At 44.6% G+C, this 17515-nt stretch overlaps 1 protein-coding gene across 1 annotated transcript in view; it reads left to right on the forward strand.

Moving 5' to 3' along the window:
• Positions 1-10722: 10722 nt before the first annotated feature.
• LOC133003042 (uncharacterized) overlaps positions 10723-17515 on the forward strand; it is a 28017-nt gene continuing 21224 nt past the window's right edge. Inside the window, exons 1-2 of the mRNA XM_061072630.1 lie at positions 10723-12099; positions 15323-16698. Coding sequence (XP_060928613.1) covers positions 10723-12099; positions 15323-16698 — 2753 coding nt within the window. The remainder of the gene's footprint in view (positions 12100-15322; positions 16699-17515) is intronic.

Here is a 17515-nt window from a genome sequence, read left to right on the forward strand (position 1 = left end):
CTAAGAAGTAACATGATCATGTACCACACGGTGTTTTTCCTCTTTTTATGTTCCTTTCTTGTTCATCTTATCTGTTTCTCTTTTCTGACCTCTATGCGGAGCCTCAAAATAGGGTCTTTAAACATTAATGGTGGGAGGGACGGACACAGAAGGGCATTAATTTCTGAAGTCGCCACTCAAAAAAGGGTTGATGTGCTGTTTTTGCAAGAGACACATACAAATCCAGCAGACGAGATAGATTGGGGTTTATGGTGGGAGGGCTCGTGTACCCTTAGTCATGGCACCAACCTTAGTGCAGGAGTAGCTGTTCTGTTGAGGAAAGATACCAATATAAAGGTATTATCTTCTACTGAAGTGGTGAAGGGCAGGTTATTGATTGTTCAGGCAGAATTAGAGGGCTCTGTGTTCTGTTTTGTTAACGTATATGCGCCAAATCGAGGTACAGAAAGAGTGGGGTTTTTCACCCTGCTAAAAAATGAGATAAGAAATTACCAGTATGATCTTTTCATCCTGGGCGGGGATTTTAATTGCACTCTGGATTTCACTGTAGACAGGACAAGTGAAGAACCCCACCCACAGTCATCTCAGAGCCTTAACAGTGTTATCGCACACCTGGATCTGTTAGATACATGGAGGGTCAAACATCCACAATCCCGTCAATACACATGGGTGAGGGTCAGAAATAACAGGGTAAGTGCGGCTAGACTAGATAGGATTTACATTTCCAAAAGTCTCAGCTCTAGGTTAGTCAGCAGTCACATAAGTCCAGTTGGCTTTACTGACCACCACTATGTTAGCATAGACTTGGTCATTTCGCCAGGTGAAAGGGTTAAGTCCTACTGGTCATTTAATAATAGTCTTCTGCAGGACCGTATTTTCTGCAGAAGCTTTGAGTGTTTTTGGCAGCAATGGAAATTTAGGAGAGCAGATTTTGTTTCTTTGAAGCTGTGGTGGGAAGTTGGTAAGGCCCAAATTCGGGTTTTTTGCCAGCAGTATACCTCCCATTCGACTGTAAAAATAAAAGCGGCAGTTCAGGAGCTTGAAGCCAGTATTAGGAACATCGAAGAGGGGTCACATAGGGTTTTAGATCCCACCACGGGTAATCTGCTGCAGGAGAAGAGATTGGAGTTGAGTTCCCTCCTGCAGGAGAGAGTGAAGGGAGCTCTTGTCAGGTCTCGTTTCCTCCAGCTAAAGGACATGGATGCCCCGAGCTCATTCTTCTTTAATCTGGAAAAATCGGTGGCACAGAGGAAGCAGATGACCTGTCTTAAGCTTCCTGGAGGCAGAGTGACCACCAGTCCAGTTGAGATGAGGACCCATGCAATGGATTTCTACACTGACCTCTTTGGGGCAGAGCAATGCAGCATGGAGTGCCGCGAGGAGCTCCTGGAGGGACTTCCTCAGCTCATCCCAGGAGAGAAAACTGCTTTGGACTCTGAGCTGACTCTGGACGAGTTGACAGTCGCTGTAAATCAGATGGCATCAGGACGGGCACCTGGGATTGATGGTCTCTCCACTGACTTTTACAAGCGGTTCTGGAATACCCTCGGACATGATTTACATGGGGTTTTATTGGAGTGTTTCAGAACAGGATCGCTTCCTGTCTCGTGTCAGCGAGCTGTGCTTTCCCTGCTTCCCAAGAAAGGAGACCTGGCCTTACTTAAGAACTGGAGGCCAGTTGCTCTCCTTTGTACGGACTATAAGGTGCTTTCCAGAGCCCTATCCAACAGACTTAAGGACACCCTGGGAATACTTGTACATACAGACCAAAGTTATTGTGTACCTGACAGGAAAATTATGGACAATATTTTTCTTATTCGTGATATTATTGATGTATGTAGATCTCATAATGTAGATGTTGGTATTGTTTCTTTAGACCAGGAGAAGGCCTTTGATAGGGTGGATCACTCTTATTTGTTTTCTGCACTTAGGGCTTTTGGTATTGGTGATGGGTTCCTGTCCTGGATTGGTGTAATGTATAGTGGTGCTCAATGTATGGTAAGGACGGGGGCAGGGCTGAGTCGGCCAATCCCTGTACAGCGAGGGATAAGACAGGGTTGTCCTCTCTCCGGTCAACTATATAGCCTAGCTATTGAGCCCTTGCTGTGCATGTTGAGAGGTCGGCTCAGTGGTCTCTCACTGCCTGGGTCTTATAATGTTGATTGTCCACTTACCGTTTCTGCATATGCAGATGATGTTAATATTTTTGTCTCCAGCCAGGGGGATATTCAATGTTTGCAAGATACCCTGTCCCTGTATGAAAAAGCCTCATCTGCTCGGGTGAACTGGGCAAAGAGTGAAGCCTTATTGGTGGGACAGTGGAGGGTTCAGGCAGTGCCCAGTCTGCCTGGAGGTCTTGAGTGGGGGAAGGAAGGCCTGAGAGTGTTGGGAGTATTTTTGGGCACTGAGGGTTTTCAAAAGAAGAACTGGGAGGGAGTTAAGGAGAAAGTGTGCGCTCGGTTGTCTAAATGGAAATGGCTGCTACCCCAGTTGTCGTATAGGGGAAGAGTTCTGGTGGCCAATAACCTGGTCGCCTCGACTCTTTGGCATAGGCTCTTCGCTCTGACGCCACCGGGAGGCCTGATGGAGGATGTTCAGCGAGTCATCCTGGACTTTTTCTGGTCTGGCCGGCACTGGGTCCGGGCAGCAGCCCTCTACCTGCCTGTGGCTGAAGGGGGGCAGGGACTAATTAACATCCAGGCAAAAATTGCCTCTTTTAGACTCCAGGCTGCCCAAAGACTTATGTACAATTGCGGCCCAAGCTGGTTTGACACAGCTCGGCTGCTGCTGAAGAGAGCTGGGCGATTGGGCTTCGAAAAACAGCTTTTTCTTTTACAGCTTGAGGATGTGGACCTAACTGGACTTACACCTTTTTACAGTTCGGTATTGCAGGCATGGCAGATCTTTAAGGTTTCACGTGCCACAAATGAGATTCCGGGCATGTGGTTGTTTGAGGAACCTCTGTTTTATAATAATTTCATAAAGACTCAAACACTGCAGTCTGCCAGCCTGCGAGCCTATCTTAGGGAGGCTGGCTGTACCAAACTGGGGCATCTGATGAAGATGACGGCAACATCTGTGGAAGCCCTAAGAGAGAGAAGCAACATCACCTCCATCAGGTTGATCAACCGAGTGGTGGAGGAAGTCTGTGCTGCCCTGCAACAACCTCTGAGGGAATTTGCACAGAACCGCACTCTATGTGACCGGTGGAGCGAAGAGGGAGAATACAGTTTTCCCGCTCTGTCTATCGCCCCAGTTGCGGGGGAGTGGCAGGAGGGAGGAGGTCAGCTGCTGTCTCTCACAACCCCACACCTGGAGAGTTTTCAGGCTGCAGGGAAGAAGGATTTGTACCGAATCTGTTCTAAGGTGCTGAACCTGCGCTCTTTGGCAGGCATGCAGGAGTCGAAGTGGACGGGTTTTTTTGGTTCGGACGTTTCCCCGAAAGGCAGCTGGCGGTCTCTGTACAAGCTGCCCGTTGAAAAACGGACAGCAGACCTCCAGTGGAGGATTGTACATGGAGCGATAGCTACGAACAGATACAGAGCGCACCTGGATCCAGAGCAGGGGGAGGAGTGTATTTTCTGCTCTCAGAGCGAGACCCTGGTGCATTTATTCGTTCAGTGTCCTCGGCTGACAGTGCTGTTTGAACTTTTAAAAAAGTTGTTTCTGGGTCTAGGGGAGAAATTTTCTTTTGATTTGTTTATTTTTGGCCCGAAGTACTGTGCTCAGAAGAAGAGTGTACACACATTGGTGAACTTTTTATCTGGTTCTGCCAAATTGGCCATTTGGCTAACACGCAAGAACCGGGCGCAGAGTGTCGGTAGTGTGGAGCCGGTGTTGGTTCTGAAGGGACTGCTGAAGGCCCGACTGAGGGTGGAGCATTCTTATTATCAAATGATGGACGATTTGCAGGGTTTCAGACACATATGGGCTGTTGGAGGGGTTTTATGCTCTGTGGGGAGTGACGGAGAGCTGAATGTAAGTTTCTGATTTGAGAAACACGCTCTCAGGTGGACGTTTTTTTGTTGTATTTTAGGGATGTTTTGTTTTTGTTTTTTGCTCCAAAGGGATGATGTGATAGTGATCTGCTGTTCTCTTTTGCAGTGGTATAATAAAGGGATTTGAAAACCAAAACCTCTCCTCTCCTCTCCTCTCCTCTCCTCTCCTCTCCTCTCCTCCTCCTCTCCTCTCCCTCGCTCCTCTATCTCCTCCTCTCCTCCTCTCCTTTCCTCTCCTCTCCTCCTCTCCTCCTCTCCTCTCTCTCTCCTCCTCTCCTCCTCTCTTCTCCTCCTCTTCTACCTGAGGTCTTCTCCCTCCTGCTGATTCATTAAGTGAAAATGCAGTTTATTAACATATTAGTTCACCGGAGGTTTGAGGCTTTTTTCCACTAAAAACATTTGTCTAATTACTTTTTTTTTCCTTTTCATCTCACCAAACAGACGTTCTTCTCCTCCTCTTCCCCCCTTTCTCTTATTTTTTTTATAACTTCAACATTTCTGTCTCTCCCTCTTCTGCTTTTTTCAACATCACTCTTCATCCGCCCTCTTTCTTTTTCTCCTGATTCACTCTTTTCATCTCCTCCCAGCTGTTTATCCTCCTGCGTCAGCTCTTCACTTCCTGGTGTTTAGTTTTCTTTCATCTCCAGCGGTTTCCTCTCCTCTTTCCTTTCTGTGCTTTCTCTCCTTCTCTCCTCTCCTCCTCTCCTCCTCTCATCCTCTCCTCCTCTCCTCTCCTCTCTCCTCCTCTCTCTCTCCTCCTCCTCTACCTGAGGTCAGCTCTTCACTTCCTGGTGTTTAGTTTTCTTTCATCTCCAGCGGTTTCCTCTCCTCTTCCCTTTCTGTGCTTCCCCTCCTCAGCTCTCCTGCTGAACCGTCCATGGCAGAGTTATTTATTAAAGAGTTGATTGTGGTATTAAAGATTGATTGTACTGTTAAAGTGTTGTTTACAGGCCAGACAGCCCCTGAGAGCATTTCCTTCAGTCTGGCTCTTTATTCTTCCATCGACATCAGGAGCTCGTCTGGAGAACAGATCAGGTTTTGCTCTGGTCATCAGCTTCAGTGATCAAAGCTCCTGCAACACGCTCACCAGGGGGCGTTGACTTCGGGTTTTATCCATGAATATGCAGAAATTTATCTTTATTCTTCATGTTTAAAGATTTGTTAACGTTGACGGAGGAATTTGCAGGAAACGTGTTGATGACACTGGAGTCCATGAAGAGTCTGGACAGTGATTCGTTCTCCTCGACACCACAGAAGGTTTCTGAGGATTCAACAGCTGGAGAAAAGGGACGGGACTGAAAAGCACAAGTCACAGACGAAAATATTCCAAAAATCTTTACTCATAATTTCTCGGTACCAATTAGTCACCGCCGGTCTTTCTGAGATTTTAATCGATTTGTCCACACGACACCTGGAGTTATGGCACAAGTTAAACCTGAGAGCGAGCGAGGTTCTGAGCGTCAGTGAATTCAAAAGTGAAAGAAACAAGTCCTAATTCAAATTAAAAAACGACACCTGAATAAAGAGAAGAAGAAATCCATTCGTTTTACAAAATTATTTATTATTATTTTTGAGTATAGATTTAAATCCTTGCACCTGAGGAGATGTTCCAGTTCAGGTGTGACTCACGTCTCTGTGGTGATGACATGAGCAGTTCACTGACCTGTGGAGGAACTGGAGAGAACTGGGTCTGGACCTTCTCAACAGTTTATCTGTCACACATCACAGTTCACTGCTCAGATGCTTCACAGCAACAAGGCTTCAGGTGAGGCCTGGTGCAGCAGGCGGAGGCCGGACCAACCATGTTCGTTCCACTGTGGAGATCACATGTTTTCGTCGGGTGGAGAAAGTCGTCTGCAGCTCCATCACTTGGACTTAATGTCTGAACGCAGCCATAGAGGAGGTCGGTCTCAGTGCTGCTGACTGTAAAGATCACAGCTGAGTGGAATGGACTCACTGTCATGATAATAACAAAATCTAAATCAAGATCTTCTGAAGAGTCTGATCCAATTCCCCTGTCTGCTCTGCCTCTCTCTCTTCTGGACACAACGCTGACTGAAGACAAACAGAACTTTCATCACACACTCACAGCGTCTCTTGGCTTGAGAAGCAGCCGAACTGTAATCTGAGCAGCAGATGCACCAGAGACGCACAAGTCATAAAAACAAAACATCTGCCAGAGGCCTCACACTGAATCACCAAACTAAATGAGAAAATCATTAATAATGTTTGCTTGCTCGTGCAATCTGTGTGTATGTGGTGAGAAAGAGATAAACGTGTGGTATCCAGTAGTTCCTTCAAAGTGCCCTTGCAGTATTATCACTCTGGGATTTAGCTGATGATGTCCCCGCCCTGAGTGACTCGTAATGAATGAACAAGTAGGTGGAGACACTGAAGGACACTGAAGGACAAGAGTCTGTCCTCATCACAGAACTGACACCAATCCTCCGTTTGACTCAACAGCCTCAAAATGACCCGTTTACGACAAGTCCCCGAACCCAAGCTCAAATCCATCATGTGCCAAAACGACCCAGACGACTCCTCATCGGCTCCTCGGCGTTTAACTAACATCTGTCGCGCTTCCATATCAATGTGTCTGTTGCCATAGCAGCCTGCCAGCCAATCACGAGTGCAACCACATCATCAACACTCGGTTAATCATACGGATGCTGACCGTGTGGTTTGGGCTTTTTTCCATTATATCAAAACAATTCAACATCATTTCATCCAAGATTAACCAATAAGGTTTGGATGAGAATCAAATGGATCATTAAATATGTTCCTGGCTCGATTGAGGCAAAATAAAAAGAAGAAGACATCACTTGTTAGGAAAATGAACACAGATGAGAAAACATGATTTGACATAAGCTTGGATTTAGATCTTTAGAGTTGATTTGATTTTGTTTTTGAGACTCAAAGATCATCCGGGTCCTTCCTTCCTGGGGAAAGAAACACGGCTGGATAATAAACACCAGGTTCAACACCAGGTTCAGCACCAGGTTCAGCACCAGGATCAACACCAGGTTCAACACCAGGATCAACACCAGGTTCAGCACCAGGTTCAGCACCAGGTTCAGCACCAGGTTCAACACCAGGTTCAGCACCAGGTTCAGCACCAGGTTCAACACCAGGTTCAGCACCAGGTTCAGCACCAGGTTCAACACCAGGTTCAACACCAGGTTCAGCACCAGGTTCAACACCAGGTTTAACACCAGGATCAACACCAGGTTCAACACCAGGTTCAGCACCAGATTCAGCACCACGTTCAACACCAGGTTCAACACCAGGTTTAACACCAGGTTCAGCACCAGGTTCAACACCAGGTTCAACACCAGGTTCAGCACCAGGTTCAACACCAGGTTCAGCACCAGGATCAACACCAGGTTCAACACCAGGTTCAACACCAGGTTCAACACCAGGTTCGACACCAGGTTCAACACCAGGTTCGACACCAGGTTCAGCACCAGGTTCAGCACCAGGTTCAACACCAGGTTCAGCACCAGGTTCAACACCAGGTTCAACACCAGGTTCAGCACCAGGTTCAACACCAGGTTCAGGACCAGGTTCAGCACCAGGTTCAGCACCAGGTTCAACACCAGGTTCAGCACCAGGTTCAACACCAGTTTAGCCTGAGTTAGTTGAAGTCTAAAGGACGACACCAGCAGCATCAAGTCCTCATCTCCTGGCGCAGGTTCTGCTCAAATGATTTGTCTCTAGTTTAGCAGCTGTAACCGGCTCCAGGTGATAAATGACCAGATGTGTGTTAAACTCCTCGGCTGCGTCGCTCAGGTCTGATCTCGGTGGTTGAGGTTTGAGGCTCAGCAGATGTGGAGGGATTTAAACATGTGTCCACCTGTGAATAGACAGGTTCCTTCCACCTGTCGCACTCACCGGCAATAAAGCTCCAACGTTTCATGGGTAAGTGGAGCTAAAGGACCTTTCCACCGACAGATGATTCCTTCAGTTAAACAGGTGATGACAAGAAAAACAGATGTTCATGTGTTTTGGGGCTGATGATCTGATGAGAGAGCCGATGGGAGGAGGTGGGATCTATCCCATAATCCATATTTAAAGCCTTAATTGTGAATCTAGACTCAAACACTGTCGAGAACAAATATGAAGGGCAATAAAACGCATGGATGTGTATTTTGTCCCAGTCGCTGCGACTCTCCAGTATCGTGTGATGAGTTCAGACATCCAGGGGAAGTCTGCCCCCCCCCCCCCCCCCCGAGAGGAGAACATTCTCCCCTGAACCCGATGATTCTGGGATTGTTTCCCGCTTCACGCCACCTGCAGCAGCCTCACTGATCCCGATGCTGCTTCCAGAGGCAGCCGGGCACAATCATTAGGAATAATTCATTCGCTGATGTCACCAGTAAAACACGATGTTCGCAGCTACAGTTCAGTGTCGGCGCTGTCACAAGGAAAATAGGGCGCCTGAGAAATGATTAGACCGGGTTGGCTGCTGAGTTGTGTTTACATGTGTGTGTGTCTGTGTGTGTGTGTCTGTGTGTGTGTCTGTGTGTGTGTGTGTGTGTGTGTGTGTGTGTGTGTGTGTGTGTGTGTGTGTGTGTGTGTGTGTGTGTGTGAATGTGTGTGTGTGTGAATGTGTGCGTGTGTGAATGTGTCCAGGTGTATACAGTGACCTTGAAAATATATCAGGAGCCGTATAATAATAATAAGCCATATAAGCCCCTGAGAAATTATTAGTGTTTACATGTGTGTGTGTGTGTCTTTGTGTGTGTGTCTGTGTGTGTGTGTGTGTGTGTGTGTGTGTGTGTGTGTGTGTGTGTCTGTGGGAGATGCAGGGAAGTATCTCCACTGATTTACTACCATTACCAACAATGTGTAAACAACCTGAGCTCAGTCTCCACCTCCAACATCTTCTGAAGTAAAGATGCCAAGTCACAGGAAGTAAAGTGTCTCATTAAATTTAACAAAACCTGAAAGCACCAGTGTGAACGGAGGCGGAACCACACAAGTGTTTTAGTGACAAGGAGCAGATTCGTTTTTTAAGGAAACTACCAAACTATGTTTCCATTCATGTAACAACAGCAGCATGTGACAAACATTATAAAAATACACACAATGTGTTTCTCCATCTTCTGCTGCGGTTAAAGTTTAAGTCAGAGGTCTTCAACAGGGGGTCCGCCACCCCTATGGGGTCCGCAGAGGTACTTCAGGGGTTCGCAACATTTTTGGTTGATAAGACAATTTTTAATATTTTGGTTTTTTTTGTTGTTTTTTTTTCAAACCAATTTAATTTAAATGTCTTTAAATACACATTAACATGAATCCAACATATTGTAGTGAACAGATTAACGGAGGCAGGAGACGTTATCTTTCAGTCAGCGACACACAGGAGCTCTCTCCAGCTGGGCACCGGTTCACTCACAGCAGGAGACGAGCCGAGACATGTCCCTCCAAGGCTCCTGTACACACACAGGAGGACCCGCCCCTCGCTGCTGTGCCAATCACGAGGCCGCATGTTACACGCTGGCTCTGTCAGGTTCCCCGTGATTGGCCGAGAGCCTATTCAGTCTCCAGCTGAGTAAGATCCCAGACACAAGGACGCACCCTGCAATATTATTGAAAAGAAGATAACTTAGTAGGAAATAAATAGAACAAATAACAAATTACAAAACGACGACATTTAGTTCACCCACGAATCTGTTTGCAATCAATTTTGCAAGATATTCCTGGTTCCTAGTATTGAATGCACAATAACAGGGTAGCTATGTTTATACATGGCTCTAGGCCCAGTTTAATATAAAACACAATTTTATTCAATATATATAGTAGGGGGTCCCTGCTCCATCTCTATCAGTTTGAGGGTCCTTGGCCTGAAAAGCATTGAAGACCCCTGCACTAGATGATCTGGCAAAGAACAGAGGAAATGAGCCGGTATATATACTGGGTGACTGAGGACTGATGGAAAGCAGGTGGGTCTGGGGCTGGGGCAGGTAATGGGATCTGTGGGAAGGGGTGAGGCAGAGCAGGGGGGAGGGGCTTAATTCTGAAACAACATGAGAATTAATACATGAAAAACCAGATCACAGAAAATGAAAATTCTGTGAGCTGACTGAGGTTGTGACAATTTGTAGTATTACAGCAGCGAGAGTCAAAAAAACATCAGCAGGTAATAAGAAATATGTAATACTAAAGTTGTGAGGAATATGGAAATATGGAAATTTGTGAATGTTATTAAACTAATGTATAGACAGTAAATATATGTGCAATGTGGAAATATGTACAGTGATTGTATTGCACATGAACCGTTGATATTGCACAGGCAGATGAATCAGGCACAGTGAAGGGTTAAAGTGTTAGAGTTCATTCCATAAGGGAGGTGCATAGTTCTACTGGCAGCAGAGCTGCTTGTACATTTGTTTCAGGTTTTACAGGTTTTATCATCCAGCATCTCAAGCTCCTCCCTCTCCTGACACACCTGAGAAACCAGGAAGCATCTGCTCCTCCCGGAAGAGACGCAGGCTGAAAACCAGACGATCACATTCACCTTCCAAACCAAACTGAACCAAACCAGACCAGACGTCCTGAGTGAGTCCAGCTACAGGAGAGAAGAGTCAAACTACAACCTGCCGACGCTCCACACACTGACCGTGAGTTTGACAAACACCTCGACTCAGAGGGGAAGTGAACCTCAGTGAAGTTCATGGAGCTGTGACTGACTGACTGTCTGTTTCCAGCTTCACCTGGAGACTCGATGGCTTCCAGATTAGAAGAGGATCTCTGCTGTCCCGTCTGCCATGATGTCTTCAGAGATCCTGTCATTCTGTCATGTAGCCACAGCTTCTGTAAAGACTGTGTGAAGAGCTGGTGGAAAGACAAAGAAGTAAAAGAGTGTCCACTTTGTAAGAGAAGACATTCAAAGGATCAACCACCTGTTAACCTGGCGTTAAAGAACCTGTGTGAGACCTTCTTACAGGAGAGAGATCAGAGCTCTTCACATGCTCTCTGCAGTCTGCACTCAGAGAAACTCAGACTCTTCTGTCTGGACCATCAGCAGCCAGTGTGTCTCGTCTGCAGAGATTCAGAAAAACACACCGACCACAGATTCAGACCCATCGATGAATCTGCACAACAATACAAGAAATGGCTTCAGGAAACTCTGGAGCCCTTGAAGAAGAAGTTACAGAGTTTTGAACGTGTTAAAGTAGAGTTTGAACAAACAGCAGAACACATTAAGGTCCAGGCCGGACTCACAGAGACGCAGATCAAGGAGCAGTTTAAAAAGCTTCATCAGTTTCTGGAGGAGGAAGAGGAGGCCAGGATGGCTGCACTGAGGGAGGAAGAGGAGCAGAAGAGTCGGATGATGAAGGAGAAGATTGAGTCTCTGAGCAGAGACATAACGACTCTTTCAGACACAATCAGAACCACAGATGACGAGCTGAGCGCTGAAGACGTCTCGTTCCTGCTCAACTACAAGGCTGCAGTGGAACGAGTCCAGCAGCGCCCCCTGCTGGATGATCCACAGCTGGCCTCAGGAGCTCTGATAGACGAGGCCAAACATCTGGGCAACCTGAGCTTCAACATCTGGAACAAGATGAAGGACATGGTCTCCTACAGTCCTGTGGTTCTGGATCCAAACTCTGCTCATCCAGAACTCGTCCTGTCTGAATTTCTGACCAGTTTGAGACTAGGAGAGGAACAGAAGCTTCCTGACAATCCAGAGAGGTTTGATTATTACTGCGAAGTCCTTGGATCTGAGGGTTTTAACTCAGGGACTCACAGCTGGGACGTCCTGGTTGGAGACAGTACTGACTGGGAACTTGGTGTGTTAGCAGAGCCTGTCCAGAGGAAGGGAAGCAAACTGTCTCGATTATGGGGAATATGGTTCGATGAAGGTAAATACTTAGCACGGTCACCATCAGCATCATCTATTCTCTCTGTGCAGAAGATCCAGAGGATCAGAGTGAAACTGGACTGGAACAGAGGAGAACTGTCGTTCTCTGATCTTGATACTAACAAACACATTCACACCTTGACACACACTTTCACTCAGAAGATGTTTCCATACTTTTACACTATAGATGATCATCCCTTGAAGCTGTTACCTGTGAATGTCCTTGTGACGCTGGATCAGAGCAGATAGAGATAAAGATTTTATTCATCATGTTTATTTCTTCAAGAGAAATCTGCTGAATTTAAATGTTAAACTCGTTATTCTAAAGCTTTTGTTTTTTTTCTCCTTATACTTGTCACTCATTTTTATTTCTCCTGTCGACTTTTCCACGTGTTTAAAAAGATCTAAATTATTTTCTGATCTTTATCTTTGGTTTGTTTTTTATTTCCATGGAAAATATTTTCTATTATTTACATTTTGTGTGGATCCATGAAGTTGAGCAAACTGATAAAGATCCACATAAAAACACTTTTGTCAATAACAGCTGATCCTTGTTCACATTCAACAGACTTTATTAAAACTCACACATGAGACATGATTCATGTTTGATCACATAAAGTCTGTTCACATATGAAATAATCCAACATATATGAACATTTGTCTGTTTGATGTTATGAACCCAAAATGATTCTGTCTGTAAAAGTGTTTATTCAACAGCAGCCTAGTGATGTGTTTTTAATATTGTGATCAAAATAATAAAAACTATGAAACAGAAACAGAGTTTTGTCCTTTTTAAGTTGTAATGTTAATATAAAGCTAAAAAGGATTGTGTGTGTCAAAGTGTTTTCGTTCATTCTTCAACAACAAAACAACAGAGGTTTAGTTCAGCTTTAACTTTTAAATTCCTCCTAAAAGCTGAAGATGCATCGACTCCTGTTTGCTTGCTAGGTAGCATTAGCTGCGCTAGCATTAGCTACGTTAGCATTAGCCTTGTTAGCTAACATTACCCACTAGCCACCATTCTTGAGGCCGTTAAAGTGAAGGTCATGGCCGACCCACAATTCAACAAATTATAAAGTACATGCTGAACTAGTGACGTTCTCCATGTTTCAGTTACAAACAGACCAAGTGTTATAGTTTGATTAATCAAACACAATCACAAATATCACTGATATTATTTTATATATATTTTTAGTGTTAAAAGTTAAACATATGTCTGACCTGAAGTTAACAAGGGAGGGTAAGTGATCTTTTGAAAAACAATTATATATTTATATAAATTAACTCTTGATGACTACAGTTCTTTGTGGCCAATCACCTCTTCCTCTCCCGACGACAGATCTGATTTCATCAAACTGACGGCAGCCGAACTCTCTGAGAAGGAGGAAGTGCAAAGAGTGTTGTAATGTTGAGACGTCCATTTGAAAACTATAAATATAGATTTGAAAAGCTTTATTTATGCTTCCAGATATAATGTTGTTTTCTTGAAAATAAATATAGAATCATTGAAGGGTTCAAATTAACTTATCACAGACTCAAAGCTCAGGCTCAGGATGTTGAGCTTTGGACTTTGCTGACTCGACCTGGGCAACCTGAGCTCAATCTCCACCTCCAACATCCTCTGAAGTAAAGTTGCCGAGTCACAGGAAGTAAAGTGTCTCATTAAATTTAACCAAAACCTGAAAGCACCAGTTTGAACGGAGGCGGAGCCACACGAGTGTTTTAGTGACAAGGAGCAGATTCTTGTTTTAAGGAAACTACCAAACTATGTTTCCATTCATGTGACAACAGCAGCATGTGACAAACATTATAAAAATACACAATGTGTTTCTCCGTCTTCTGCTGCGATCAAAGTTTAAGTCAGAGGTGTTCAACAGGGGGTCCGCGACCCCTAAGGGGTCCGCGGAGGTACTTCAGGGGGGTCGCAAAATTTTTTGGTTGATTAGACAATTTTGATATATATATATATATTTTTTTTTTTTCCAACCAATTTGATTTAAATGTCTTTAAATACACATTAACATGAATCCAACATATTGTAGTGAACAGATTAACGTAGGCAGGAGACGTTATCTTTCAGTCAGCGACACACAGGAGCTCTCTCCAGCTGGGCACCGGTTCACTCACAGCAGGAGACGAGCCGAGACATGTCCCTCCAAGGCTCCTGTACACACACAGGAGGACCCGCCCCTCACTGCTGTGCCAATCACCAGGCCGCATGTTACACGCTGGCTCTGTCAGGTTCCCCGTGATTGGCCAAGAGCCTATTCAGTCCCCAGCTTAGTAAGATCCCAGACACAAGGACTCACGCTGAAATATTATTGAAAAGAAGATAACTTTGTAGAAAATAAATAGAACAAATAACAAATTAAAAAACGACGACATTTAGTTCACCCACGAATCAGTTTGCAATCAATTTTGCAAGATATTCCTGGTTCTTAGTATTGAATGCACAATAACAGGGTAGCTATGTTTATACATGGCACTCGGCCCAGTTTAATATAAAACACAATTTTATACAATATATATAGTAGGGGATCCCTGCTCCATCTCTATCATATTGAGGGTCCTTGGCCTGAAAAGCATTGAAGACCCCTGCACTAGATGATCTGGCAAAGAAAAGAGGTAATGAGCCGGTATATATACTGGGTGACTGATGACTGATGGAAAGCAGGTGGGTCTGGGGCTGGGGCAGGTAATGGGATCTGTGGGAAGGGTGATGCACAGCAGGGGGGAGGGGCTTAATTCTGAAACAACATGAGAATTAATACATGAAAAACAAGATCACAGAAAATGAAAATTCTGTGAGCTGACTGAAGTTGTGACAATTTGTAGTATTACAGCAGCAAGAGTCAAAAAGACATCACCAGGTAATAAGTAACATGTAATACTTTAGTTGTGAGGAATATAGAAATATGGAAATATGTGAATGTAATTAAAATAATGTATAGACAGTAAAGATATGTGCAGTGTGAGAATATGTACAGTGATTGTATTGCACATGAACCATTGACATAGCAATGCTGCACAGGCAGATGAATCAGGCACAGTGAAGAGTTAAAGTGTTAGAGTGCAGTCGATAAGGGAGGTGCAGTGTTTGTACTGGCAGCAGAGCTGCTTGTACATTTGATTAAGGTCTTACAGGTGTTATCAGCATCTCAAGCTCCACCCTCTCCTGATACACAAGAGAAACCAGGAAGCATCTGTTCCTCCCTGAAGAGACGCAGGCTGAAAACCAGACGATCACATTCACCTTCCAAACCAAACTGAACCAAACCAGACCAGACGTCCTGAGTGAGTCCAGCTACAGGAGAGAAGAGTCAAACTACAACCTGCCGACGCTCCACACACTGACCGTGAGTTTAACAAACACCTCGACTCAGAGGGGAAGTGAACCTCAGTGAAGTTCATGGAGCTGTGACTGACTGACTGTCTGTTTTCAGCTTCACCTGGAGACTCAATGGCTTCCAGATTAGAAGAGGATTTCTGCTGCTCCGTCTGCCATGATGTCTTCAGAGATCCTATCATTCTGCTTTGTAGCCACAGCTTCTGTAGAGACTGTGTGAAGAGCTGGTGGAAAGACAAAGAAGTAAAAGAGTGTCCACTTTGTAAGAACAGACATTCAAAGGGTCTACAACCTAACCTGGCGTTAAAGAACCTGTGTGAGACCTTCTTACAGGAGAGAGATCAGAGCTCTTCACCTGCTTTCTGCAGTCTGCACTCAGAGAAACTCAGACTCTTCTGTCTGGACCATCAGCAGCCAGTGTGTGTCATCTGCAGAGATTCAGAAAAACACAGCGACCACAGATTCAGACCCATCGATGAAGCTGCACAACAACACAAGAAGCAGCTTCAGGAAACTCTGGAGCCCTTGAAGAAGAAGTTACAGTGTTTTGAACGTGTTAAAGTAAAGTTTGAACAAACAGCAGAACACATTAAGGTCCAGGCCGGACTCACAGAGAAGCAGATCAAGGAGCAGTTTAAAAAGCTTCATCAGTTTCTGGAGGAGGAAGAGGAGGCCAGGATGGCTGCACTGAGGGAGGAAGAGGAGCAGAAGAGACGGGTGATGAAGGAGAAGATTGAAGCTCTGAGCAGAGACATAACGACTCTTTCAGACACAATCAGAACCACAGAGGACGAGCTGAGAGCTGAAGACGTCTCGTTCCTGCTCAACTACAAGGCTGCAGTGGAACGAGTCCAGCAGCGCCCCCTGCTGGATGATCTACAGCTGGCCTCAGGAGCTCTGATAGACGAGGCCAAACATCTGGGCAACCTGAGCTTCAACATCTGGGTCAAGATGAAGGACGTGGTCTCCTACAGTCCTGTGGTTCTGGACCCAAACTCTGCTCATCCAGAACTCGTCCTGTCTGAAGATCTGACCAGTTTGAGACAAGGAGAGAGACAGAAGCTTCCTGACAATCCAGAGAGGTTTGATGAATACGTCTCAGTCCTGGGATCTGAGGGTTTTAACTCAGGGACGCACAGCTGGGACGTCCTGGTTGGAGACAGTACTTACTGGGCCCTGGGTGTGTCAGCAGAGCCTGTCCAGAGGAAAGGAGACAAACTGTCTGAATCATGGGTAATATTCTTTGATGGAGATACATACTCAGCACGGTCATCATCAGGATTATCTGATCTCTCTGTGCAGAAGATCCAGAGGATCAGAGTGAAACTGGACTGGAACAGAGGAGAACTGTCGTTCTCTGATCTCGATACTAACAAACACATTCACACCTTCACACACACTTTCACTCAGAAGATGTTTCCATACTTTAACACTGTAGATGATCACCACCTATTGAAGCTGTTACCTGTGAAAGTCTCTGTGACGCTGGATCAGAGCCGTTAGAGATAAAGATTGTATTCATCACGTTTATTTCTTTAAGAGAAATCTGCTGAATTTAAATGTTAAACTCGTTATTCTAAAGCTTCGTTTATTTCTCCTTTTACTCCTCACTCATTTTTATTTCTCCTGTTGACTTTTCCACGTGTGTATAACGATTTCATTATTTTCTGATCTTTATCTTTGGTTTGTTTTTTACTCTCATGGAAAATGTTTTCTATTATTTAGATTTTGTGAGGATCCATGAAGTCGAGCAAACTGATGAAGATCCACATAAAAACACATTTATTAATAACAGCTGATCACTGTTCACATTCAACAAACTTTATTAAAACTCACACATGAGACATGATTCATGTTTAATCACATAAAGTCTGTTCACATATGAAATAATCCAATATAGTCCATATATGAACATTTATCTGTTTGATGTGATGAAACCAAAATGATTCTGTCTGTAAAAGTGTTTATTCAACAGCAGCCGAGTGATGTGATTTTAATATTGTAATCAAAATAATAAAAACTATGAAACAGAAACAGAGTTCTGACCTTTTTAAGTTGAAATATGAATATATAAAGCTAAAAATGATTGTGCAGGGTATATGCAGCAATCTTGAGATTAAATTCAATACTTTTCAAGACCTTTTTCAAGACCCTTCTAATATTTTTCAAGGCCCTTGGCCACTAGGAGCTTCAACCGGTTACATCAGCGACACAATTGAGTTTGAGATTGCAAAATTAAATGAAGTTTGAAAGAACTTCTATGTAGCACTGTATCAACACAACAGAATTCAGATGGGCCGGGAGGGA

This window comes from Limanda limanda, chromosome 6 (assembly GCF_963576545.1).
Source record: "Limanda limanda chromosome 6, fLimLim1.1, whole genome shotgun sequence".
NCBI classification, from domain to species: Eukaryota; Metazoa; Chordata; class Actinopteri; order Pleuronectiformes; family Pleuronectidae; genus Limanda; species Limanda limanda.